This window comes from Aquila chrysaetos, chromosome 2 (genome assembly GCF_900496995.4).
Source record: "Aquila chrysaetos chrysaetos chromosome 2, bAquChr1.4, whole genome shotgun sequence".
Lineage (NCBI taxonomy): Eukaryota > Metazoa > Chordata > Aves > Accipitriformes > Accipitridae > Aquila > Aquila chrysaetos.
The window spans coordinates 67110705-67138688 of record NC_044005.1 but is presented as its reverse complement, the minus strand read 5'-3'; the positions used below and the strand labels follow the sequence as shown (position 1 = coordinate 67138688).

The following is a 27984-nucleotide window of genomic DNA, read 5'->3' as shown; positions in this document are numbered from 1 at the left end:
GGCTGGTGTTCTGCATTGTAATTCTATTATGTGTGGACTCAGCTGTTGAAAAGTACTGCCTGATTGTTACAGGTGCATGCTGCATGTGTAAGTGGACAAAGAAAATTATGAATACCCAATCAAATGGGCATGGTTTTACCAAAAAAAAAACCAAAACAAATCAAAAAACTCCAAACCAAACAAAAGAACCCAATACTTTATTTCAAATACTCATGCTAGGAACTCCATGATCTGGTAATTTTCAAAAGACTCCATCTTGAAGAAACTTAGGTGGAAACAATTAAGTTTCACTCGGCGTTCTATAGAAACTATATGTATCAACACATTGCGAACAATTTTCATGAGAGTTTGTTGGGAAGATCAGCAAACCTGCATGGGCATTCTGATAAACCCATTCTGTTCAGAGTTCATAACGGGATATGAAAACAAGCAAGTGACTTGTGGCTTTGCTTATAATATTTCTCACTGTATTTAATGATAAATTTTTTTTCAATTCAGCCAACAAAAGATATTTCAGACTATGGATTTCTATTCATTTGGGTTTTTGCTATATGAATGACAACCTGATCACACATCAGAAGACAATCTGTAGTGTTTCGGAACCATGTCCAGAAATATTGGATTCACACCTTCTTTCTCATAATCTCTTTCAGCTCTCGGAGGTGCCAAATTTATCTCATTTGAAGAGCGCCAGTGGCATGGGGAGTGCTTTAAATGCGCAAAATGCTCTGTCTCGCTGGTGGGCCAGGGATTCCTCACTCGGCAGGATGATGTCCTTTGTCATGAATGTGGCTCTGCTTTATAGTTCTGTGGGGAGCTGTACAGCTGCATTATTCTCGCTCTGTAACGATGTACTTCATTACTCTGCAGTAAGAAAACCATATAAAAGGTATAACAGTTATTTAGTCATTCAAGTAACTTTCCAACAGCAGTTTAATTCTATCATAGCTCTCAACTGCTTATAAAAGAAATTTAAACAGCCCCATACTGGTTAAGAAAATAATGCAGAAAAGATTTGTATATATTTTAAATCTAACTGCAGTGTGTTTCTCCTTGTAACACAGTGCACTCTGCTGTTAGAAGCTTAAAAATTTACATTTCGTCTCCCATGAACCAAGGCAGATGATTGTGAAAAGTCTATATGGCATATGACTAATGATGAGGCATCAGCACTGTTTCACAGATGCAGACGTTGGTGTGGAAAGCTGGGCATGTGCATTTTTCTATTGGAGCATAATATTGATGAGGACAACTTGTAAATATCAACTCCCTCCATACTTTGGGCAAAAAAAGCTGCTGACAAAACAGGCAGAAAGTGGGAGGAGGGGATACTTTTACACAGAGGGCCACCGAGTCAGAGAGGCCCATTCCAGGACCAGATAAAAGGAAAAAGGGTAATTTTCCTCTCCTTACTGAGATTGCTCCTCAGAAACAGTCTTTAGTCACCCAAAAAACTTAGTGACAGGTCCTTTCCCCAAATTGGTTAATTTTACTTAATTTTTCAGGCATAACCACTTTAGAACATAAATAAACCCATATTTTGAACTACTGTAAGAGGTAAGGATTGCCCAAGATTGGATAGTGCTGATGTACACTTTCCCATAGCTAATATGCCTTAAGACTCTTGTCTCCTTTGTCTTCACTAGACCTTCAAATACACACATAATATATATATTTTTATTAGTAGACACAAGAGCCAACTCATACTTGTTCCTTTAACCTTGTACTTTTCCTCCCCTCAAAACCTGTTTGCCAGCAATCAAAGCACTGTTAGTGGTCTTAGCATTTACACCCTGCTAGGTCTTTTATTCACAGTCTATCCCTTTTCATGTAAATACCTGCTTGTCTATAGCAGGCTATAAGCTCTTCAGAACCAATATCCAAATCATTTTGCCATGTGCCACATGCATTTGCCAATATTATGTCAAGAATTGGTAATATTGCAAGCTAGTCAGTCCTCGCTTTTAGCACAAGGTGTTAGTTTCTAGGTTGCTGGCTTTGAGAAGGTTATAGCTGCTTGCTGAGCTTCAGCACTCAAGTGTCTATTACTAAAGGTCATCTAGAGCTGAGTTACAAGCACTTCTCTTCTTCCTTCTTCCATACTGTAAGTTACAGTGGCCTGATTCACGTTTCAGTGTCTGTACTGGGCCATTGTGAATGGTGCAGTGATATTAAGAATGTCAGATCCTGCACTGCTCAGCACTATGTAGTCTTCATCTCGCAGGTCTTTAAGTAAGTCATACATTCTCCTTTAGACTCTGACCTTAAGTGCATAGAGTTATTTGGTTGACTTCAGTGGGCTTTATTCATACTGAAGACAGCCATTACTTGTGGTAGAAAAGTGGAAAAAAAAAAAAAAAAAAAGAAAAAAAAAAAAAGAATATGTGTGCATAGCTAAGCCAGAGCTGAACTGCAGTGGCATAAAATCAATATGGATAATGACTGACCAACAAGTACATAGCGGTCTGTTTTCCAGTCAATAAAATATTGATCTTTTGCTCTACATGGTGTTCGTTTTTGGTTTTCAGTTTCTTCTTTCATGGCAGCTTTTATTGCAGTCTAGAGTTTGATTACTTTATGCCTTTTCATTTTATCCCAGCTGCTTCCTATTCTATTTTCACATTTCACATAGCTGATACAGGTTTTTTGTAAGACTTGGATTCCAATAAATAGAAATATGTTTCATTGCCTTAAATATATGTATACACACACATATAGCGGTTCACAGTTATGTATGATGCTCTAAAAATGAGTTATCAGAAATTAGCGCATTAGTCAATGTTAATTGTCTTAAATTTTTAAATGAAAATTATGAATCACCAGATGCAGGCTTGTCTGTGGGGTGTACCTTTTGTTTGTGTTATGTGAAATAACATTCAGCAAATTGCAAGAATGTGGTTTGGGCCCTTTATTCAGTCTTGTCTGAGCAATCTTCCAGCTTAATTACAAACTGACGCAAGAATTACGAGGCAGTCCTAAGACATGACAGAGTCACAGGTCAGACACACTGATGATGATAATCCCAATCTTCCAGCCTTAACATTTGGGAAAATGAAATTCTTCTCTGACTCATCAACTAATTATATTTTTAGAAATACCAACTGAATTATTTATTTCTCCTGCAGTAAATACACTACAGTCAAATCTGAAACTGAGCATTTTCACTTCAGAGTAATAATAAGAAATAAATGTGATTGCTATAAACAGTTTGAATAAAAGTTATATTAAATATCAGATTGATATTTCCTAGACTCTATCACCAGCTACCAATGCCTAAACATAAATACAGTAATACTCTTGTGGTGGGTTGACCCTGGCTGGACACCAGGTGCCCACCAAAGCTGCTCTATCACTCCTGTCGTCAGCTGGACAGGGGAGAGAACATATAACGAGAGGCTCCTGGGTCGAGATAAGGACAGGGAGAGATCACTCACCAATTACCGTCATAGGCAAAACAGACTTGACTTGTGGAAAAATTAGTTTAATTTATTACCAATCAAATCAGAGTAGGGTAATGAGAAATAAAACCAAATCTTAAAAAACACCTCCCGCCCACCACCCCCCACTCCTCTCCTTCTTCCCAGGCTTAACTTCACTCCCGATTTTCTACCTCCTCCCGCCCAGCAGTGCAGGGGGACAAGGAGTGGGGATTGGGGTCAGTTCATCACACGTTGTCTCTGCTGCTCCGTCCTCCTTAGGGATAGGACTCCTCACTCTTCCCCTGCTCCAGCGTGGGGTCCCTCCCATGGGAGACAGTCCTCCATGAACTGCTCCAGCGTGGGTCCCTCCCACGGGCTGCAGTCCTTCAGGCCCAGACTGCTCCAGCGTGGGTCCCCCGCGGGGTCACAAGTCCTGCCAGCAAACCTGCTCCAGCGTGGGCTCCTCTCTCCACGGGGCCACAGGTCCTGCCAGGAGCCTGCTCCAGCGCGGCCTTCCCATGGGGTCACAGCCTCCTTTGGGCATCCCCCTGCTCCGGCGTGGGGTCCTCCCCGGGCTGCAGGTGGAGATCTGCTCCCCCGTGGACCTCCCTGGGCTGCAGGGGGACAGCCTGCCTCACCATGGTCTTCCCCACGGGCTGCAGGGGAATCTCTGCTCCGGCGCCTGGAGCACCTCCTCCCCTCCTTCTGCACTGACCTGGGGGTCTGCGGGGTTGCTGCTCCCACAGATTCTCACTCCCCCCACCCCGGCCACAGCTGCAGGTTTTTTTCCCCTTCTTAAATCTGTTCTCCCAGAGGCACTACCACCATCACTGATGGGCTCAGCCTTGGCCAGTGGTGGGTCCATCTTGGAGCCGGCTGGCATTGGCTCCATTGGACATGGGGGAAGCTTCTAGCAGCTTCTCACAGAAGCCACCCCTGTAGCCCCCCCAGCTACCAGAACTTTGCCATGCAAACCCAATACAACTCTGCACAGTTTGGGTCACCTATGCTTATGTAGATGAAATCCAACTTCAATAGGTGCAGAGAAGGGCTGCAAGAAGGAACAGTGTGTCTCTGTGGAGGACTGGAGATCATGAAGGGGATTAGATGTCTACTGTAAGCCAAGAGCCTACATTTAGTTCAAGAACAAAGGCAAGTAAACTCCTCAGGACTGGAAATCGGAAATTAGAAGGCTGCTGCTGCTGTTCCTGAGCAGTGATGCTCCAGGAGAGCCTCTTTCCAGAACCACGAGGGGAACAGCTATGCGGTCAGTTTTAAAGTGATGCTTGATCGGTGTGTTAAATGGTGTATATAACGTGATTGCCTGGGATAGCAAGGTATTGGGCAAAATGAACCAGATGGTCAGCTTCAGTCTTTGTTGCTAACATTTGATTTACTGCAGGATGATCAGGGTATAGACTCCAGTGCAATTCAATTTTCTTTAATAAACTTCAGAGGATGGAGGTTTGAGAGATTTATTTTTAAGTCAATTTTTTTTAACATCATGTGCTTTTCTTTAACATTGTACTGTTTTATTTTAAAATATATCTAGTTCTTTCCTGTGGCTTAGCTGCCTAGCTCTGAGGTAATCACCTTCTTTTGTTATGGTCAAGCTCAATTATTCTAAGGTGCAGTGATGTCTCTAATGCCCTAATCACCTCTCCGCTGTACTCAGAGTTATCCCAGCAGACTGGGAGGGAGACTGCCATTTGGGACTAACTTCTGAAGAGTGAAGTAGTCGCACTCCCTCAGTGCTTAAGGCTAAACTTTAAGTTCTTCGACCACCACCTAATTGCCAGAGGACTCCCAGAGATAACATTCTTAGAATACGAAGACAAGCCCTGCAGTACTGTTACCAAGTGACCCTTCTCTACCCATATTTCTGAATGTCACATTTTTCACTCTGAGACAAGTTCATATAGTGAGAGCAAGATATCAGCCTTTTCCTGGACTACTACTTTTAAAATCCAGGCATGTTTTCAGTTGATGTTGTAGCAGGCAACACAGAGCAGCGGTAACACTGGAACTCAGGATCACTTCCCTGCATTTCACAGGTGGAGGCACCTGCTCTAGACTCATGACTTATGTCTAGGATGAAACCTAGAAACATCCTCCATTCTCGCTCCTTGTCCCCTAGTTTTCTGGAAAGAAAATCTGTGAGTCTAGGCTGAGGAAGAGCTAGAACATAGCCTGGCCATATCAGTGAAGTGGGTGTCACGTCACAGTGTAGTTTTTCTGCAGTATCTCAGCACATGCAAGTTCAACTGGTTCTTGTACTCTACAAGTGGATATCGTCCCAGGCTTTCCTCATGGTAAGAGTAGCCCAGTGTAATCACAGGAGCATTAGGAGGGGAGTGGTAAGGTTTTACAAGGCCTTCTGGACCTGTGGTTTCAAACACTTCACAGGCCCCATCACAAGAGGGGAGGTACCTGTTTATAACCCACTGACTTCACCAGTAATTTCAGCACCTGGTCAAAGTTTTTATGAATCTCGTTTGTTTTAATAGAATGGATGTAGAGCAGTGTATTGTATTTTAGGAAGCCAAGTGAAAACACAGTGACATTTATACAATGACAGATACCAATAGCTGAAGGAAAATAATGTGAAATGACTGCCTAAGTGGAAGCTGGGAGATCATTTCTGTAAACAAAAAAGTTGGATGGAATTCAAGCCTATAGCCAGAACAAACTTGTTTACCAATCAAGCAGGAATGCTGCAATAAATCCTCTACATTCTTGTTAATAATACCTCAAAGAAAATGTGTGTGTGAACATGCACGCTTGTTCACCCTCAAATTGCCAAAACTTGAATGGACTGAGTCACAGGAAACCTGGCAACTTAAACCAAAATACAAAGCATCTAGCATGGTTATAGACTACTATTTCCAAACAGAAGTTTCAGTTCATCATATTCAAAAGTACAAGGTGCAAGTACTTTGATACAAAAAGAGGACAGTTAAGACCTTTGGAAGACAGATATGGCTGCACACAGGGTTGTAACACAGGGGTAGTAACCAACTGGCAATACACGGCTGCAGTGGAGGATCTAGAGATACCAGCTTTGGCCTGGATCATTAAGCTTTTATTAGCTTGTTAGGGAGAACTTTTGTCCAATAGTGTATATTTAAACATTTCTGTAGACTTTCATCCTGCATTTTTCACCCAAGTCCTTACTGGGGCTCCTTGAAGATGAGGCCAGACAGGAGAATCTCTACAGCACAGTCACAAAGACATGCACAATGGCTAGCGAATATAGCGCATAAGAACCTGGATTTTCTCAGTGAAAACCAATTCAGTGTCAGAAGAACAACCATTGTACAGCATTACATCCAAGCTAATAAACCTTGCCTCTGTCTTCAATACAATTCGATATCTGGTTTTATCAACTTGTGCCTCTAGTGTACATTTTTTACTGTCCTCTTGAGTAAGATATTCAAGACTGTAGGTGCTCACCTGATTCACTGCAGATTTTTGTTAGCACTGACTGAATTACTAAGTTACTGCATACAAGAAGCTACACTACCACCACATCTCTGAAAAATGGGAGCCACGAGTCCCTTTCATGCATAGTCTGTGTAAGGCTTTGAGAACGAATCTCATTAAAACAACAAAGAAACACTTAGCTCCTGCCTGTAGCTTGGGCACAGATAGGAAGGTGACCGCCAAAATACTCAGACAAGATCACTTACAGAGCAAGCAAAGGAGCATGGCCTCAGAGGTTTGAGGAACTGAGTCAAGCAGAAACATACCTAGCAAAATCAAGAAACAATTGAGTAAGTTTTTGGGGTTTCAGATGTTTCATTCTGGTATCTCAGAGCTCTCCCAAGTTACTTGTTAGCTCTTGCCCAACACCTCACGTCCTAATCGTCCTCAGGTGCATTCCCCTAATTTCCACTTGTGACCAGGAAAGCAGTTCTCTGCAAAAGGACCTCGGTCTGGCACAATGGCCAAGCCTCAGGAATCTCCTGGGTGACATTAAATAGAGGATTGGACCAGATGAAGGTAATGAAATCCAAACAGCCTCAGATAGTTGCTCACATTTGAACCCCAGTGCTCAGCTTGGAGTACTTTTATAGCGAAGACATACCTCAGGTAGCCATATCCACATTGTTCCTGGATGAAGATCCTCATTGGACCATCTCTGTCTTCACCTTAGACTTTGGATTAGCTTTTGCTAGACTAATTATCAAATAAATAAAATCTTCCATCTGAGCACAGCTTTCCTGGATTTAAAAAAAAAAAAAAAAAAAAAAAACCCCACAGTGCAAAATAATGTAAACAGTTTATCCAGTTCTGCTGAATTACATCTTTTGTTGTTCTTGTTTCCCAAAGGAAAATAAAAAATGGACTACTTATTTCTTGAGAACAAGCTCCTTACTTATAAAAAAAGCAAATCAAGCCCTTAGTCAAACATTTTCATTGGAAGGACAGCAATCTGAGTAGAAATTTCTGGCTATGAAAGCAGATGGCCATAAAAGGCTGCTAATATGAGGAATAGGACTTACCTCAAATAATAGAAAAATTGATAACAAGTCTGTAACAGAAATGGTAGCCTAGCATGTACTTTGTGAGCCTGTGACTGAGAACCAAGCCTGGGACACCAGTCTCCTGTTGGGGGCCAGTCTGTTCTCATATGGCCTTGGAGAAGTGACAAGTTGGGTGACCCTAACGTCACATTCCAATGTTTTGAAACATTTGGATTTCTTTAACCTTTAACTCTGGAATTTCCTGGCTTTCTCACAATAGCCATCTTATTCCTTGTTAGTGTGATTCTTTTTTAATTGCTACAAAATCCTTATTGTAATCTTAACTCTTAACTTATTGGAAAGTAAATCCACCCTGACTGATTGGGGGGGGGGGGGGGGGGGGGGGGGGGAGGAATATCTGTTATTGGTTACCGAGATCTTCTATTTAAATGCTTTGAGCTGAGCTCTGTGCCAAACTTTCTCAGGCCAGCTCCTGCTTTCCTCTTCCCCTTTTTCCTTTTCATCCCCAGAAGATTTCAGTCAAAACCATCTTACATTTCACAAAACAAAACACAGGAAAAAATAAAATGTTTGCCCTATACTAAAGAACCCTGAACCTTTTCTTTGAGGAGTTTAGGTGCTTCACGTGATTGGGCCTAGGAACCTAATTGACAACAAAAAGGAAAACTTTCTCTCATGGAGATGTCTCCTGTCATCCCCACAAAAATCCACTTGTCCCAATTACATCTCTTCTGCATTAAAGAACTGCAGACACATTTCCCACAGGGCAAATGTGTGGTCCAGATACTGCGTGCTCAGTGACAACCACTTGTAAGCATTTTAGGTTGGGTACATGTTTCAGTTCCTCAGCTGTAAAACAGAGATAACTCCACATCTTGGAGGAATCAAGTTAGATAATTGTGAAAATTGATCCATCTAAAGCACTGCCATAGCAGACTGCTGGTGACCAACCTGATGAGGCCAACCTCTGAGTAAAGCTCCCAATTCTGCTTCAGAATACCTTTCAGCATGGAGCCGCATAGCGAGCAGTGCTGAGAGTCCCAAATGTGGGGCAGTGCTCGCTGTGAGAGCATGATCCACGCTGCACAAACGATGGGGAAGGGGTTCCCTGGGAAAATAATCATTATGGGCTGTTTTGCTTAAAGTCCGTGCTACGCAGGAGAGGTAAGGGTGCCGCAGAGGCAGCTCTAATTCCAGTGTTTCCTCACCGGGATCAGAGACAAGCTCTGAAAAGTCTAACCCAAATTAGCCAGGATTAGTCACTTTTATTTTCGCTTAATATTTTTGGTAACCCGCCAAAGCCCACAAGGCTTTTCAAGAGAGGGCTTTAGCAGGATTTCTGCCCTCTGCCCATGCCAAGGAGGGAGCAGAGGGCTGGCCATGGTGCCCGAGCAGCCCTTCCTGCCAGCCCCCATTACACGGCACGGCACGGCACGGCACGGCACGGCATGGCATGGCACGGCACGGCACGGCACGGCATGGCAGCCTCCTGGCGTGCGGCCACCTCGGTGCAAACCTGATACCAACTACAAAACTTCATAAAACCTTACAGTTACATGAATCCAATCAAGTTTCCCTGACTTCTGAGGCAGGGATGTGCCCCGTGGACTCAGGCTCGCTATACATTTAGAGTGCACTGCCTCGGAAATGCAGTGATACTTATTTCTGGATTTATTAACACTCGTCTGCTCCTTCTGTCGACGTGCCGCTGTCAGGCACAGAGGTGGGAGGTGCACTGGACTCAGCTGCCCTTCCCCCTAAGCGACCCCCACTGATTTCCACAGAGCTGTTTCTGGAAGACAGATATTTCCCATCAGAAAGCAACCGCAGGGCTGTTGACTACAGAGAAAAGACTCAGTCAGAACATAAGGCTGTGATACCACTCTTTATGGGCACCTAATTGGTTCTCATTACTGAAATTAAAGTCATTCTGTGACGAAAAGCAATGGCGAAGGGTGGAAATTCAGCTGCAACTACAGTCTAATAGTTAAACAAGAGTAACTTAGACCTGCCACAACTATTAAAGAGGAATTTAGGCTTAACAGGAGTCCTGCCTGGCTTCCCTTTTGCCTGGAGGCTTAGGCAGTCTGCTGCATTCCTGGTACAGAAATAATTGCTGTTGTTTCATGGTAGGAAGGAAGCAAAGTCACATCCCTGTTCTGCCCTTCACACTTACTGGCTTACAGTGGGAGCATTCAGCAAGCTGGAGTTTGCGCTCTGTACCAAACAGAACTCGCACCAAGGGAAGGTAGCTGGTAGGCACCTTACTGTCTTACACCTCTTTTTTACTGCCTAAAGCAAGAATATACCATCCAGCAGAACAGCACATGCTTTTCTTTCAAGCATGATATCCAACAGACAGTTGGTGCAATGGTAAAAACTGCTAAATAGTCTGCCATCTGCAATGGATGTGATGAAAAACCATACCCCAGACACCAATGTTTGTTTCTAGCCACCTTATCTAGGTTTACAAAGTCTGTGTTGCACTACCTAAATTGTTGCACTACCTAAATTGCAAGGACCTCACTGTCCCAAGGAATCACAATAGGCTTCCTTTCAGGAGGCACAGAGAGGCTGCATGATGAAAAATCAGGATTCACAGCAGCCATTGGACTGAGTGGCAGAGTGTTTCAATTATCCAAAATTAAATACAGCTGGAAGGTTGCTGGAAGGTTATAGGCTAAGTCACACCATTCACTTCCAATTTATTAATGGCAAGAAAGGAACATGTCTTTCTCTGGGATTCAAAGCTGTGAAAGCTCTATCAAGATACTTAAGCACTCTACCAACTACTTCAAGCAAATACAGTCTTGACAGAAAGACATTTGTGCATTACCACACTTCCAGACGTGAGAGCTCAGCAGTGAGCGTGGTCACCAGGAATGTGAAAAACCTGGTGTCAACTCTCTTTATCCAATTTGGATTAAGGATTTAAACTTCCTCAAGAAAGTGTCCTATCCTGAGCACTGGTTATTTGTCCCTTCTGGAATCAAGTGCCACATTTCTTGCTGAAGAAATTTTCATATTACATAGTATATTTAAAAATTCATTGGTTCAAACATGTGAGAAGACCTCTATCATACATAGTCATGTTGCTCAGCTGGGAAATCTGGAGGATCCACTTCCAGCTGCAGCAGATAACAACAGTCACTGTGTGACTATATCAACCAGACCCAAGAGAGGATTTGTTGGGATGCAACTTTTCCAGAGGAAAGGCTGCTTCTGCAGACATTCGTACAATAGGGGAAGGGCATTGTTAGCTTCTCTCCTCTCAAGACTGCACTATGGACATCATGGTACAGATTCAGCTGAGAGATCCCCTCCAAAAACAATGTAGAACCAGTTTCAGCATGGTGGTACACAGTCAAAGTTATTAATCAGTAATATTGGCTGTAATATTCTGAGCAATTCACATTATTTTCTCAGAACAGTAAACATGGGAAGCAAGAAATTTAGCTTATTCATAGATATTATAATAACATTATAATTTCAAACACTGGCCCTGATGGGAACCGTCTCTCTCCTGAGGAGCAATAGAGAAGTGGGTTTGCAGAGATGCTGCTGGACACCCAGAGGCTGGGACAATGACAAGCCAAGGGGCGGTGGGTCCCTTGATAGGGGTGGAAGTTTGTTGTGGTCTACCTCTGATCAAACGACCTGAGATCTCCTTTTGCACCATGTTCCCACAGGCACTCTGGAGGTGACAATTCATACATTTTATCAGGCAAGGGGGAAACCTTTCAAACATACCTACTTTCTGCTTCTCGTTCTATATGGCCAGATGGGAATTTTAAAATTACATAGAATGGAAACTGTCAAGAATAACTCTCAATCCATCTGTTCCGGGAGGAGCTGCTGGGTTAAGAAGGATTACTCTTACTGTGTTGTATGATTGGATAAAATAGAAATAGACTGTCCTTAACAATACCCCTGGTGGGTACTAAGGTACATATAACTAGCAACAGCTGTATGAAAACTTCCCAAATACAAGGGTATGGTGTAAGCAACGAAAGAAGGGTGTATTAACGGAAAAATAAACCCATAATAACTAACAGAATGAGTCAGAAAATAAATAGGTCTGTTGTAGCTAGCTCCAGCTTCATTTATCAGAATAATCCTTGTAAGTACCAAACCAAAAGCATACATGTAATTCCTCTGAATATCAAATATTAAACATGCAGACCATGTTCTAAGAGTGACAAGCATAGTAACAGAAAAGTGAACGGGAGCAAATGAAATATAGGAAAATAACAGTAATGCATCAATCAGTATTAACAGCAAAACTTCCTTATATTAAAATGATGTAGCACTTTAGTCATGGAAAGTTGATGTTAAATCTAAAGACTTGCCACATGAATCAGTCAGGTATTAAAAGGACTAATCTTTGGCCAGGAAAAAATGAAATAAATATCTAAAAAGCAAAGTCCTTTATCCTATATAAATATCCTATATTTCATTTTATTGTCTATTGTATTGTCACAACAGTCCCTGGGTGACAAGTTAACGCAATAAAGTGCTGTACCAATTTTAAATGCATTTTTCCCTATAAATCACTGATATATTTTCAGCATACTTAATATTTGCATCACTTAGGCCACATATAGTAGAGTTTGTGTAGATGCCTATCATTATAATCCAGCCTAGCTAAGATTATTTTCACTTGATGAAAACATTTTGTGTTACCACACAGATTTCCTTATCTTGTTAACTGGAGAGATAGGTAACTGTGTGTGCGCATTTATTTCTCACACGTCCCATAGCCTTCATAAACAAAGAAGGGAGTTTTCTTTGTTCCAGTGGATCTACGGAAAGCAAGTCCTTCAGGTTTTTTTAGTCCTGTGCCCAGCAGAAATGGGACAAAATTTTAAAGAGGGGTTGGCTACCCTACCTTGTGGCCACACTCACAGTTACAAACTCAGTCCTCAGTGATGTGGAAAAAGTCAGGAGAGTTGGTTTTGAACCCGCACAATTTAGAACTGGCTTCTTCGTTCACATACAGAAGATCTCAGCCAGACAGCAATAAGCCTGTCTTACCTCACTACATGCAAGTATGGCTCGTCAGGATGCAAGCAGTTTGCACGGCATCTCTGCAGTTACACAGCACACAGAGAAGCGTGAAAGTTAGCGGGACAGCTAAGCAAGCAAGACTAATTTCAACCCACCAGGTCGCAATCCATCCTCTATTGTGTTCAAATGAGTCTATGATAAATTATCTACCACCGAAGTTGCAGGTGCAGCCTGCCACACAGCGTGCGTCAGCCGCATGAGATGGCTCAGAGACAAGCACACCCACCTCGACCTGGTCATACAAAGCTCGCACAGCAGCCCGCCGCTGTCCTGCACAGCAAGCTGGTGCTGAACAAGCCTTCCAGAGTGCATTCTCCAGTGAACTCAAAACCCTGTTTTGTCAGGTCACGAAAGAGAGGTGGCAGCTCCGACAGGTTTAATGGAAAACAGAGCAAGTGGCTTTTACGCTCTTCGCATCAGCCCTCAGGAATGACCAGAAACTCACCTTTCAGCATGAAGAAGCAGAAATGCAGGTCATTTGCCATTATCCTTTACAAAGTCAAAACTCACTAAAGAAAGCTGTTGAAAGGATGACCTATTAGAGTTTGTTAAACATCACCTACAGTGCAGCAGTTTTCTCTCCTACCACAGGAATCTGGTGTTCACGTGTCAGTCAGGTCAGCTATGGTACCTCTCACAAAGGGCTCTTCGTAGAGCCCATCATTTAAATCCAGACAACTGCAGCTAACTCTCATTAAGTTCATCAATAAGTTCATCAGAAAACACGTGCCACTTCTTGGAAACAAGAAGTATTCAATGTGACACACTTTCGCCATTTCTACATTTCTGGGGTTGAAAGTCATCTCTCTTGAAACAGAGCTGCTTAGTGTTGCTACATGTTACTTGATGGACAGCCTGTCAGAGAAAGTCTATCACCCCAAGACCATCTATAATCTCAGGACATTGCTAGTTACCTGAAGGTTTTCTGCATGACATCATTGTGTGAAGAAGAAAAACGACAATATTTTTCTCATTTCCCTACCAATTGTCATGCAAGCCAATAATTCATCATAGATACCAATATTACTTGGCAAGTAACATTCACTATCTTTAGTGCCAAAATCAAATATAAAACCATCCTGAGCCAGGCACTCCTGCTTTGCATGGAGGTAAGCTCCTGCTAATATTGACTAGGAGTACATCTCCTCTTTGAGACTGAGCCCTTACTGACAGTCTGTCAGCACACCTAAGCTCTGCTTGTGTGTTCTGCTTGGGCAGGAAAAAATACAGTTTGAGGCTGTCCTCACAAGCTGCAGACTTGTGGCCACGTCATGACAACTACTCAAGGTCAAGGGAAGTCTACATTAGGCTTGTCAGTACTGTCTAGCTAGCCTGGGCTTGTTTTTGAAGATCATCAGGAGCAAATGCTCATGAATCAGTTTAACATCTGGGATGGGAGAGAGAATGCTCTATTAGGACCATCACAAGAGAGATGGAGGCTTTTCTGACAAAGATGCATTTAGAATTGGAGTTATGTTCATAAACAAAATTCTTTAACTGGGCTTTTCCTTTTTTTCATATCTGAGACATTAGGTTTTTATTTTTAAATTCCAGAAGCACAAATCTTTATTTAATATTTGGCAGTTTTTCAGTACAGCACTTCACAGGGCTTTGGAAACATCAACCACATTTTAAAGGTACAGGATAGCAGCTAAATAAATTGATTGACATATTCATAGTCATGGGCAGTTGGGAAGAGGAGGAAAATGGGCATGTAGCTGCAATTCTTTACTCTATGGTCAAACAGAAGGCGTACCTTCATAAAAACCTCAGCAAGCAACATAAACAAAAACAAAACCTTTAGAAGCACAGTAGGAATAAGACAAAACAGAAAAATACAGTTCTCTTAACCATGTAGACACATTTTGAGACACTTACTAGAACTGGTATTGCTTAACTTTGCTAATGACCTAGGTAACAGGAGAGAACGTACCCCCAGTGAGCTGTGGACCATACCAAATCGTAGGGAGTAGTAGCTCATATGCCAGAGGGCTGAGTTGCCATTCAGAGAGCCTATATGGGCTGGAGAAATGGGCCAACAGCAACTTCATGAAATTTAGCAATGGGAAATGCAGAATAGGCCAGAACAACCCCAGGCACCACTACAGGTTGGAGTCCAGACTGTGGCTTTGTAGAAAAAGACCTGGGGGTCCTGGTGGACAACAAGCTGGACATGAGCCAGGGAAGGAGGCCAAGCACATCTTGGCCTGCATTAGGAAGACTATTACTAGCAGGTCAAGGATGTGATGTTTTCTCTCTCTTCAGCACTGGTGATACTGCATCCAGAGTACTGTGTCCAGTTTTGGACTTCCCAGTACAGGAGAGACCTTGCTAACCTGGAGCGAGTTCAGCAGGCAGAGGGCCAGCAAGTCAGGAGCTGGAGCGCTTGTACTGAGGAGAGGCTGGGGGAGCTGGGCTGGTTCAGCCTGGCAAAGGGACAGCCAGGAGACCTCACTGCTGCCCACGACCACCTAAAGGGAGGGTGTACAGGAGACTGAGCCGGACTCAGAGTGCACAGTGACAGGATCAGAGGCAGCGAGCGTGTTGCAATGAGAGAAACTCAGGGTCCGTATAGGAATTTTGTTAGTTTGTTTGTTTACCATGAGGGTGGTCAAACCCCAGCACAGGCTTCCCCCGAGAGGCTGTGGAGTCTCCATCCCTGCAGGTGCTCAGAGCCCAACTGGACATGGCCCTGAGCAACCTAATCTACCTGGCCCCACTCTGAGCAGGGTGTTGGACTGGACAACTTCTGGAGAGCCCTTCCAACCAGCACAGCCTCTGCGTCTGTTAACAATCATGTGATCCCCACAGCACCCCTTTGAGGGAAAGGGGGGTGTATGTCATACCACAGGGGCTGAGGGAAACCACATGAAACACAATGGTGATGTATTCGTTACCGACAATTTCATGGTTGTTCTGAAGCAGTCACAAACGTGCAATTAATTAATTAATTCTAAGTGCAGAAAAGTGTACAACATTATAGGAGTAGCAACTGCAAAGGAGTTCAAGTTCTCCTACTAAAAACCTCACGTGAACTTTAATCATGCCTCCAAGAGGATAAAAAAGAAAAAAAGACACGCAACATGGTAACAGGACATGCACCCCAACTCAAATGACTGGTAAGTTTAAAATTTCTTCCACCCAATGATAACGCTGTTATATTCTCCTAGATAATATTCATGACACTACTGTAATTAGCCCTTATACCTAACCTCTCGACTCCAGTCATTTCGAAAGTTTTAAATTACAACCAGTTATGAAACTTCCCAGATTAGATACAGTTATGTTACATTATTTTCTAAAAAGCCTGTACTTCCTGACAACCTGCTAAGGTGTAGTCAGCAAGCTGCACTAAGACAAAGAGAACTCCAGTGGAAGACTTCCCTATTCACCACATACTGGGAGCATAAATTACTTCGTATAAGCTCTCCTTGCCTGGCTAAGAAGAGTACAAAAGGTGAAATCTCATTTAATATAAAACTGTTGGATAGAGGTTACAATGCTGTATAAAACTTGTAAGGATTTGGGGGAGGTTATTGTTTTACTTTTGGGTCTTACACCACTGTGCAGCACAACTATTTAGCCAATAATCTAGAAGTGCCAGCAGAATTTGCAACGATATATTTGTCCATATGTAACTGTAAATCATGCCCACAGCAAAACCAATACACTTCATAAAAATTATTTCTTTTCCTTTGAAATTATGATATTGCTAACACATTCCAACCTGTTGCAAGAGCTTTTTTTTTCTAACCCTGCTCCTCAGAGGAATGTATCCTAAAAGGTGTTGCGGGGGGAAGTATTTATCTTTTCTAAACAGAGTTTTTAAGCAAGTCGAGGGGCAGGGGGAAGATTTTCGTGGCTGACTTACTGCATTGAACGCACTTAACAACTCTGAAATAAACAAAAACAAGAGTCATCCTGCGATTCATCAGCTATGAAGTAACTCAGTAGTGCACAGAGACAGCAGTCTGTGACCCTGACCAACCTCTACCCACACTTGCTATGGCATTGAGGAGATCTTTGCACAGTGAGATAGCACTCCTACATCTGTGTGGTGGAGCGAGAGATTCCTGCTGCTCTGGAGAGCTGTGCCTTGCTTCGTTTGGCTGAGCGGAGGAGGAAGCCCAAGGTCTGGAAGAGGCCTACGTTGGAGCATGAGTGTAGTCACTAGAAAGGAAGATGCTCGAAACAGCATGGAAAAACTTCAACCCCTTCCCTCTACACAAAGAGAAAAATGGTAGTATCACATAATGGAATGAATAGGCTAAGGGAGAAAGGATGGAAGAAAGTGTTTCAGAAGTAACAATGGGATAGAGACCTGCAACCCAAGCCCAAAATATTGATTGGAAAAGACATTTCCTAGGTACAAAACAAATAATGATTGCATGTAATTATCTCATTCTTTCAAAAAGAAAAGGAAAAAAATCCACAAAACTCATCCCTGCTTCCTACCAACGTTCCCTCAAATCCATCTAAAAGAAGAAAATACATTAAGCTCTCCCTACAGCAGAGTTTGCCATGGAGAGGAGAGCAGAGCAGAGCAGAGCTCACTCCCAACAGAAGTGGTCAGGGACACTCAGCTACACCTGCATCCGCAGATGGCAGGGGATGCTGCTGCACCAACAGCTATTTCAAGACCAATGAAATTGTAGCTCCTTTCTTTTCCTTCTCCTTCTCCTCCTACTAGACAAGTTTCCTTTTTCTTTCTCTTTTCTGAAAAGTGGCAATAGCCATGTAAGTAGTAACACAGTTCAAGTACAAAGGACTTTACATGCTCAGAATTGGCAGCACAAAGTGGTCAGAGCTTAGATTGCTTCATCTCAGAGTTTGTATAATCTTAAAAGCTACTGAGACTCAGAAAAAAACCCAACCTGTTAGATTAGATGTCCAGTTAAGCTCTTCTCTTCTCCCCCATTTGTTGATTTAGGATTTACCAGAATAGTAGGTGAAAGGGAAGGGAAGAATTACTTCACCTCTTTTGGTCAGCCAGACCAAGACAAACATGCTGTCACAGTACTGATGGTGGCAGTACACCATTAATCTAATCCTTAAGAAGTTTCAAAACTTTTTAGTAAATCTTTACTTATAAATATACAAGGGTTACTGTATATGTTCCTAAAAAGAAAGTACAAGACCTAGGATTATTTTCTGTAGAGTATTCATCCAAACATCAACAAGAATTCATCATATTAATTGTAATATCCTGGTAATATTTATTTTCATTTTAAAATAGGGGGAAAATGTTTAGTTTGCCTTTCATTTGTCCCAGACTACAACAGATGTTTTTTACACAGAAGTTCTGTGTGAAAGCATTGACAGATGAGGTTTTGGGTTTGAAGCTATTATTGCCCCTGCACTTGAATGTCCCTCTTTCTGCTTGTGGTTACCACAGCTAAGCTGAAAGCATCCTGGACAGAGTAGAGAGATTTGTTCTAAGAGACCATGCTGTGATCTGGGAGCATCAGTGGTTTTTGCTGGAAGAAGCACCAACACTGACCGTAGCCACCTTCCACCCAGACTGCAATGTTCTCCAGAACCTTCTTGTTATGTCCCCTACTGTGCCCCAAACTCACGTTACTGTAGGAAAGCTTTGACAAATTAATGCATGTTACATAACATTCTGCTTACAGACAGGATTAATCATTTCCTCCAGTAGCTCATTCCAGATACATCGCAGAGGCAGCCCACCATAGACATTTAATTTGGTCAGCTTGGGGCTGATTCTTTCATGAGAATCCATTGAGAAAGGCAGGAGTACATGACCCTCAACAAGCTGTGCACAACGCCCAGGTTTTGAGAAATGGCTTCTGTGTGGTCACCCCACCCCAACTGTGTGCTCAGTTTGCCAGACAGCCTGACTCTGACCCAGATTAATCATTGTACATATGCTTTTGGTCATACACAAGAAGTGTGAATGTGCTAGCAGCTGTCTTATGACCCTCTTTTATAGATGGTATTAGACCCTGCAGGCTGATGCATTACTTTCCCATTTTTTTTTAAATCTTTTTCTCCTATATATGTTTGTGAAGCTTGTCAGGTGCCGTTCAGTTCAAACATACATTTAAACTCACAGGGTTAAAAATGCTAGTCTACCTCTCACCCCTAAACCAGACCATGAAAACTGCTTCCGTGCTGAACTTAATCTACAGTCTCTTGTCTCCAAAATACTTGCATGCATACATATATACGCATGCGCAATGTAGAGTTACTGCGTTTTCAAGAGCTGCTGCTGCAAAGCGAACACACTTAACATCATCTAAAACCATACTTGCACCCTTTAATAATAAAAATTTCCTTAACACCATTGATAAAGCTGAAGCTATGCTATTTGGTGCCCATTAATATGGACATTTCTTTCCTCATAGAAAGGACATTTCCTTATGGACACGTTTAAACTTTTCTCGTTTATTTCTACTGATGTATAAGGGTTAGCCTTGTCTTTTATCTGTACAGTGAAAATCTTACCCTGAATGGGACCTCAAGCTTGTATTCCAATGTATTTAGAATAACCTTTCAGACAGTGATTCAGCAAGGCAATGTAACTTTCTGGATTTATTTGATCTGTATCTTTGAAGCAAACAGTTAAGCTGCCTGTCTCAGAAAGAAAATAAAGCACTTGAACTCTTGCCTTGGTCCTAATTTAGAGTTCTGTTTGCATGTTTGTTTTAGCATCTTCTGGGAACATTCTGTCTCCTCAAGAGCTATTCTACCAACATAGAAACACAGTATGATTGAGGTTTTGTTCACAGGCTTTGTCAACTTAATTTTCTCTTAAATATGCAAAATGCAAGGATATAAATTATGCTTGGCATTATAAATGCATATGGCCATAAATAGAAAATCTCAGCAACTGTTATGCTGCCACTATATGTGAATACAGTATTTGGCTGCTAAGTGGGATGTCAGCTAGATATTTTTTCAGTAAAGCTGAAAGAAGTCCAGTTTCCACCTCCCTAATCATTTTCTCCAAACCACATAAATACCCGTGAGACATAATAACTAAGTGCAAGATCACATTTTTATGGACTTCTCCCTTCTGTATGTTTGAGCGTTAATCACACCTCATTGAACTTAATGATATTTTACTTTCTTAAATTACTGCTACAGAAAGGCAAAGGGAGCAGTTCTTTGAGTTTTGATAATCTGATCAGTAGGCAGAGAGTCAACTTAAAGCAAGTTCAGTGAGCTGTAGCATTATAGTCATATCGGAGTACTTTATAGCATGCAAGAATTTGTCCTTATTGGCATTATGGACAGAGCAAATGTCTGCCAGGACTGGAAGCATTGTTCTGCATACATTAACATATTTGTCACATTGCAGAGTCACATAAAACCTCACTGTAGGATGAGTCAGTTGCACAAACACATGGGAGAAAACAATTCATTACCAAAGGCTTAAACATCAGTCGAGAGGCTGCTTGTGACAACCAAAATGGGATGGAAATACAGTAGGATTGACTGAAGAATGGGGCAAGCTGTAAAGTAAATCCATTTTGGACCACTGTAGCATGTTTGCATTGAATGTTGTCAGATGTCATCCTCAGGGCAATCTCAGTGACAGCCAGTCTGTCAATAGGCGACGTTTGCTTTGCAGCTATGCCAGCCTCAGAGGCTGATCTTCTACACTAGCCCAGTGTGTCAATACTGTATTTACACCACTGCACCAGAGCTGACGTAGTTTTAACCACTTGTTTTCTCATTACTGAACAGCACTTACTGGTGTCTTGAATTTAATGCTCATTCTGGAGTAATTTAAAAAAAAAAAAAAAGGAGAAAGCAGTTTAGCTATTTTCTTTCTACTGTGCTGGAAGAACTGGCTGAAACAATCTCAGCACACAACCTAATTCCTTTAGGTGGCAAATAAAGAATACTCATGTGCAAGATAATGGTAAATTGGGATGGGACAGAAAGTTGGAGTATTTCACATGTGACAAATTGCCTTTGCGACAAAGCACAGTTGGCTCTCAGCCGGTGATGCTCCGGCTTATACACAACATCACAGACCTGATCAGGTACCACATACCAAGAACCAAATGACAGCTTTCCATGCAGGGGATGGCAGCAACAATGTGTACCCATGGAAAAAGCAAGTCAAAGTAGCAGCTGCCATTGTGAGTGTTGGGGGAGGAGAGGAAGGGGAGGTTTGCAACACAAACAGCTCTTTCAAACAAAGTCAGCAAGATCTAAATATAGTAAAAATATGTAAAATAGAAGGATCAAGACTTGGGCACCCCAGAATACAATGTATTTTAGGAGTGCATGAGCAACAACAACAACGACCAGAAAACCCCATAAAAACCTATTTAGTAAATATATTTGTGTTAAGAATTTTTTCTTTTTTAAATTAAATGTCCTTGACATAGGAGAAATTCTGTGGTCAGAAATCTGTTGATATAACAAAATTGCAAAGAATTTAGACCCAGCACATGAGTTTCAAGTTGACTTACCACCAAATAAGCTTGTCTTCCCTCCTGTCTCATTAGATAAGATAACCTGCGTGAAAGATCCATGCTTGTTCACCTATTCACTCTCTTGGTGGAAATAAGCCAGTCACCCTTCTCTTACCTTTGTAGGTCTGAGGACTGCAACAGCTGACAGAACCAGCTGCTATCCCTTCCCCTCTTCTCATAGTTTTTTCCTGGCAGAGCATCTAATTAAGTTTTGCTTGGATGCAGTTTATGTGGTACTGAGTAAACAAATGCATGTATTTACTAAAGCAAAAGAAAAATCCCATTGTCTGGTTGGATCACATTTCTTAAATCACAGCTTGGAGCCATCACTATATCCCATGTAAAACTGCAGAGAAATAAACACCTGAGGCCTGGTAAACAATGGAACTAACACTAAGAAGTACATAAACTTAGCCAAAATAAAGCAATATATTGAAAAAGTGGATGAGAAAAATGGATTCTCAGTGGCTGTGAGTATTCTCTAAAGGAAAGGCTAAACTACATCATCACTAAAATAAATTTTAAAGTCTCCTGTGGTTAATCCTGTGATTAATCCTGTGATTACTAGGACAGTAAGTCCAGTGTCTCTCTCATTAAGCCAATAGCCCAGATGCCTGGGAAGAAAAGCAGAAAAGATCTAAAGCAGGCAATGGAGCACGCTCTAACTGAAGTCTGCCAGTTTATTGCTAATACAGTGGAAAAGACCTTTTCTAGAGCCAACAGGACCAACTCACAATTTGTCATCTAGAGACCTGACATTCTAATTAAGGGGAAAAGAAGAAAGATTAAGAGAAGAAACAAACTGTTGGCAGTGCAGTAGTATATTTATCATAAAATCTGAGGTCCATGTTTTTCCCCTTCAGAGTCTGATATAATTAAAGCTTTTCTGGCATGTGGGGAAACAACACAAAACAAAACAGAAAAACAGGTAATGGTAACAATAGGAAAATAACAACAATTGAAAAATGGCAACTATTGCCTGAAAATTAAAAAAAAAAGTTTAATATACTCAAGGAGAAAATGTGTAAGACAAGGATAACCAAGCTTCAGGCAAGACTTACAGAGGCAACTGATGTTCAGTTCACATTACAATTAATGAAAACCCATTTCAAGCCACTTACTTATTCAGAGAGCTGTACCTTTTAACCTACAATGACATTTCTCCTACTTTAAGTACAGGGGTTCTACTATAAAGCTCCTAATTAAAGGTGCAACAAAATGCAATAATAAAAATGTATTTCAAATACATCTGAACTAAAATGAAAAATAATTCTTCATGTCCTTTTGTATATGAGAACATTTGTTCCTGCCAGTAAGTGTTTACCCAGTTTCTTAACTGGATTCTAATTCTGGCATAATATCATTCCTGCACATTTCCACCCTATCCAAACACTATTAGTCTGGGTAACAAAATGAGGCTTTTGCTGTCACCACCTTTCTAGGGAAAGGCCTAAGTGGAACATAAAACCTCATTTCAGTCAAATAACCCATTTTGTACCTTATTCAGCTCTACTGAACAAATGCACACCCTTCCAGATTATATGGGCTTCCTAAAAAGTTCAGACAAATTGAAGAATAATCCAGTTCAGTTATACCAAATGCAGCAGACTATACTAAATACTTTCAGCTAAATTTGTTCAACCTAAAGCCTTGACAGCTCTGAGTATCCGTAATAGTTCTCTGTCCCTCCTCCTACATCTTCCTCCAGCCTCAGCTTAATTGCTCCCACCTGTTCTTAAGCTTCCTATAACTTTCCATAACTGACCATCCCTCATTTCTCCTGCATCTTCTTGCAATGCTCTCCAAGCCATACACAACCCATCTTCCAAAGAGGTGTTAAGAAAATTCATAGCTAGCTGATTTTAGTGCATGTGAAGCATTCAGTTGCCAAACTGGGTTTCTGTTTTAAACAGTTTGTTTAATAGTTTAAATAGTTTGTAAAAGGTACATTGGCTTTAGAGTTCAGTGTTGTGAATGATTGGATGCTTAGTAGCTGTGTCTGATTATGGAGTTCTACCTCCCCACACTTCAGGGTTTTTTTTGGTCTTGGGAACAAACATACATTAGAACAGATCTAAAATTTACATTAATTTACAGCAAGTTCTTGTTGGCAATCTAAGGTTGCAATCACCAGTATTATTTGTAGGTCCCTGGCTGGCCTCTGGAGAACTTCAAGAGGTCTCCTTCATCAATAACTTGTGGATCTTATGCATGTGCCCTAGGAGGACTGCACCACTAGGCACCTGAAATGAAACAAGTTGGGCACCAAATTTAGGCAGATGATATCCCTCCCTTAATTCCCTCCCTCCTCCTTTGCAATCATTTCTGTTGAGATGGCTCTGCTTAGCACAGTCACCAAACCACCCAGTGGACCTGAGCAGTTCTACCTAAATGAGCGGATTCAGGCAGCACCCTAAACTTCTCAGTTTGAGTGAACCCTCTAGGCATGGCCGTACCCAGCCCCATGTCAGGACGACATCCAGCCACGTGCATCATCTTTCTTCCCACCCTCCCCTTCCCCTTTCTTCTTGCACTTCCATCTCTGCCAGAAGGGCATCCAGGTACTCAAGTCAGATATCTCACACTCATCACTCAGCTTGGGCGCAGGCAGAGGCACCTGACCTGTACCACGTTAGGCCTTTTCCTGAAACACAGGACACACTGGTGTTGCTTAGTCAAGACATGACATGGCTTTTTAGATGTCTCTAACCACAGTGCTCTTCCGTAGCAGGTCTTTCACTTCTTGAATGTGTACCAAACCCTCTTCTTTTTTCCTCCCCTTCAGATTATGAGATATAGCTACAGTTAACAGAGCTGCACAGAGTACAGCCTTTTTTACACCATTTGTGGGTAAAAACAAATTACGAGTACTATAATAAATAGCTTTTGTTACAAACTGGTTGCTACATACAGACAGACGGTGCCAAAGGCAGTGTTTAAAGAGTGTGAAGGGCAGTTTTATGAGTTGTTTATGTTGCCTTCTCCCCTTCCCATTTGGGCCTTTTGTTCTCACTGTCTCCTCGCTCCTGACAGTAAAGTAATGCAGTTCTGCAGTAAAGACACATCAACTGACTGATTTTTAAAAAGAAGTTTATTTCCAGCCAGATCAGCAAGATGATGTGACTCTCTCCATCATAATACCAGCACAAGGAAGGCAGTTAAGCAGGAAATCTTCATTAATGAAATCAGTAAACTATTAACAAAAATATTTTCTGAACAGCATTCCAAGTGCATCTTAGTTACAGTCTTAGCATTTATTGCACATTTTCTGGAGAGTAAATGAGGTTTCTTCACAGGCAAGTGTTCTACCTTGGGCTACATTGGACTCTGTTGATTGCCGGGATGAAAGCAGGCTCTGGTAATAGGCAGTATGGGGACGCAGATGTGCAGGTAATTGGCAAGTGTTTTTAAAGAAGGAAAAAAGACAACATCTGTTCAACTTTTGCAACTTCAGAAAGCAAATGCTGAAAGGAAAAGCTTTCTAATATAACCAGGTTAAAGATAAAAAGGAGTCCAAAACTGTAAACAGTGCCAGTTTTAAACACAGGTACTTGTTCAGGTGAAAACATGAAAAGCATGGGGAGCAGAGGGGAGAGGTGCAAATGTGTCTGAGTTTTAGATATTGGATGTTTATCTCTGCCCTTGTTCACCCTGTGCTGCTTACCCTCTGAGACTGCTCTCAGTCCGCATAAAGCACATCAGAGGATCCTGACTGGAGCACTGAGCACTCTGTAATTTGGATACCTACACAGCATATTTGATTTGATATTTGTAAAATTGTTAGACATCTAATATTTGCAAAAGCACAATTCTTCTTCTTCCAGTTTGGTACGAGTTTTCAGGCTTAAATGTCTTCTGGCAAGGATTTTTAACCTAAAATTTGCAAACTAACTGACAAGGCCCACCAAATTGATGGAAGTTCACCCAGTTTTCTAGAACACCATAAGCCCATATCCACCTCAGCAAGATGCTTTGGTCTGAATTGATTTACCACCCCTTTCTGCAGGAGTATGCCCTCATCAAAACAAATGGATACTCACTTCGCAAGGGGCATCCAAAACCTATACCATACAAAATAAAGCTGTTCAGCTTGAACATGTCAGCTTCTTCACTACTTTGAAGCATTCAGTGGGACTTGATCAACTTCTTCCGAGACACTACTTCCTTTCAGTCGGTCAAGAAACCTTTTCCACCTCAATTTGTAAGTATTGCCTAGGAAGGCAGGAGGTGTTTCTAGCAACTCCCAGGTTAAGAAATGATGATTGGGAGCAGTCAGGACTATAGTCCACTCCCCAGTGCTTTATCTGATAAAACATTTCTCTAACTCCCTCTGCTCCCTTACATAGCTAATAAGATACAATTCATTCTACAACTCTTTATATAACTAATTTCCCATGCAATGTCTTGATCATCCTCATCAAGTGAAGAAAGCTTCTTCTATGTGACCTCTTAGTTTCCTTCCTAATAGTCCCTATTCATCAATCATTTTCCTTTATGGTGTCCTGTGTAACTTGACTTTAAAGTCTGTGCTGCCCCACCAGAAGGGCCAACCCCACATTCCTGTCTTTTTTCCTTTTACCAGTACTAACACCCTTTTGTTCATCGGACAGCTATATCATGGAGCATATCATTGCAAGAGAAAAAAAACCCAAACAACCAAAATCATTTAAATTAGACTTCATAAGTTCTTACTTGAATTAATCCCCTGACTGACTACCCCTTATGAGCAAATGTGCATGAGAAAAAGGCCAGCACAACATAAAACAGATCCAAAATAGAGAGATCCAAGTGGACCGGTCCAAGTTGAAGTCAGTTTTGCATTTCTGAAATCTTAGGGGTTGTCATGGTTCCTGACAAAGTTTATAATCGTCAGCTCACTGCTAATGTACATTCTTAAAAGCAGTTCCCTATGCACACAGTTACCATTAACCACACTTGAGAAGGAATGTAAACCCTACCTGAAATCTCTGGTTTCAGTTCAACTGCTCCCTAAGCCTTTGGTTTGGCCCTTCATGGAGAAACCCAAAGCAATCAAAGTTTTACCAAACTTGTAACTTTCCTACTCATTGAGCACATGCTTCTCAAGAAGAAAAAATCTATTTGCAAATTGTCATTTGTGATTCACAGATTCTCACCTTTTCACATGTGCAGTGTTAATTAATTCAGAGTTATAGTGCAATTATTATAAATACAGCACTCTCAAGAGATTTACTAGGACTCCAGGCTGGTCTATGTACACACATAAAAAATATTAAAAGGGAGTGACATTTTTTGGTGGAAGGAGTGAAGTGCAGCCGACTCTGACAGCAGAGGTTTCAAAATCCCTTTTCCCTCCCTGATCTTCCTGTCAACTTGCCAGGAAACTTTAAAAAATATAAAATTAGGGAGTATGGCCAATGGCAAAGAGTCCAAAATTGTAAGACCTCAGTCATGAGATTAAAAAAAATTAAAAACAACAGCAAGAACTGAAAAGATCTTTTTTGTTACTACTGTAGCTTTTGTTAGTATCCAGCTTTCAAAGTCTCCAGCAGTTTGATTCAAGTTGGGGACATGTTTCTCTACAGCACAGAGAAACTGGAACATGCCTTATCTTTTGTAAAATACCTGATATTCTCACTGAATCAGCCAAAGATTTGGTTATTAAGAAAAAAATCTACACCACAAGCCGGGCAGGAAAATGGAGAACAATGACAGTGCTGCATGCCACTTCTTTCTCATCCCTCCCAGAACAGCAGAGAAACACTGACAATTTAGTTGACAGTGAAAAGACAAAAGGAAAGGACCAACACCTGCAAAGAGCTGCTCCCATTTAAGTCCTCTGGAAGTTGCACTTCTCAGAGCAAAAATGGTTCAAAGACTTAATTTGGTAGCAAAAAGAAACCTTTGGTACTTACGTTTTTTTGTGGTCCTCTGAATAGCAATGCAACTCCCCCAAAGCTGTCGAAGCCTTTGAGCTGGCTTAGTCTAGTCTTAAACACGAACAGCTGTTATTAGGATGGCAGTTTCCGTGGGGTCACCCACCAGCCTTACACCCGGCTCTCTTTGGAGTCGGATCTTTGAAGAGCAACCCAATATCCAGGCTGGGTAGCCTCATTAAAAGCATCCTGGGATGCCTCTCCACGCTGGTATGCTGATTACCCGTGTCTGTGCTAGGTATTGTGTCTAATCCTCAAAACTAATGAGGTCTATCTCCAGATCCAAGGCAGGCTCATTGTTCTCAGTCTTCCTGAACTGACAAATCTCCCAGGGACGTAGTGTAAGAGAGCTTGCTGGAATAACTAACAAAGGTGCCAAACATTACTATAGCAACTGGGGAAAAACAGAGGCTCAGTATATACCCCAGCTATATTTTCCATTTCTTTTATCATTCATACTCAATCTTTATGCAACTATACTGCAGTCCTTTGGCATCATCAGCCTTTATATTTATCACAAATAAAGTAAAACAATGTTACTCAACATAATTGCATTTCCTTCCCTGGAGATTCGCCTTGCACATTCATTGACAGGCTAGCTCCCTTTCTGTGTCAACAGAGAAAATTAAACCTTTCTGGCCTA

At 41.7% G+C, this 27984-nt stretch overlaps 1 protein-coding gene and 1 long non-coding RNA gene across 2 annotated transcripts in view; one reads left to right on the top strand and one right to left on the bottom strand.

The window, feature by feature from the left end:
• FHL5 (four and a half LIM domains 5) overlaps window positions 1-2774 on the top strand; it is a 32159-nt gene extending 29385 nt beyond the window's left edge. The window contains 1 exon segment of the mRNA XM_030029575.2: window positions 654-2774. Within this exon segment, the coding sequence (XP_029885435.1) occupies window positions 654-805 (152 nt within the window). The 3' untranslated portion in view covers window positions 806-2774.
• LOC115347895 lies at window positions 183-27729 on the bottom strand. Its single transcript, XR_003925684.2, has 2 exons — window positions 27321-27729; window positions 183-864 (listed from the first exon to the last, which is right to left on the bottom strand). It is a non-coding gene; the product is annotated as an uncharacterized LOC115347895 (long non-coding RNA).
• Window positions 27730-27984: the final 255 nt, after the last annotated feature.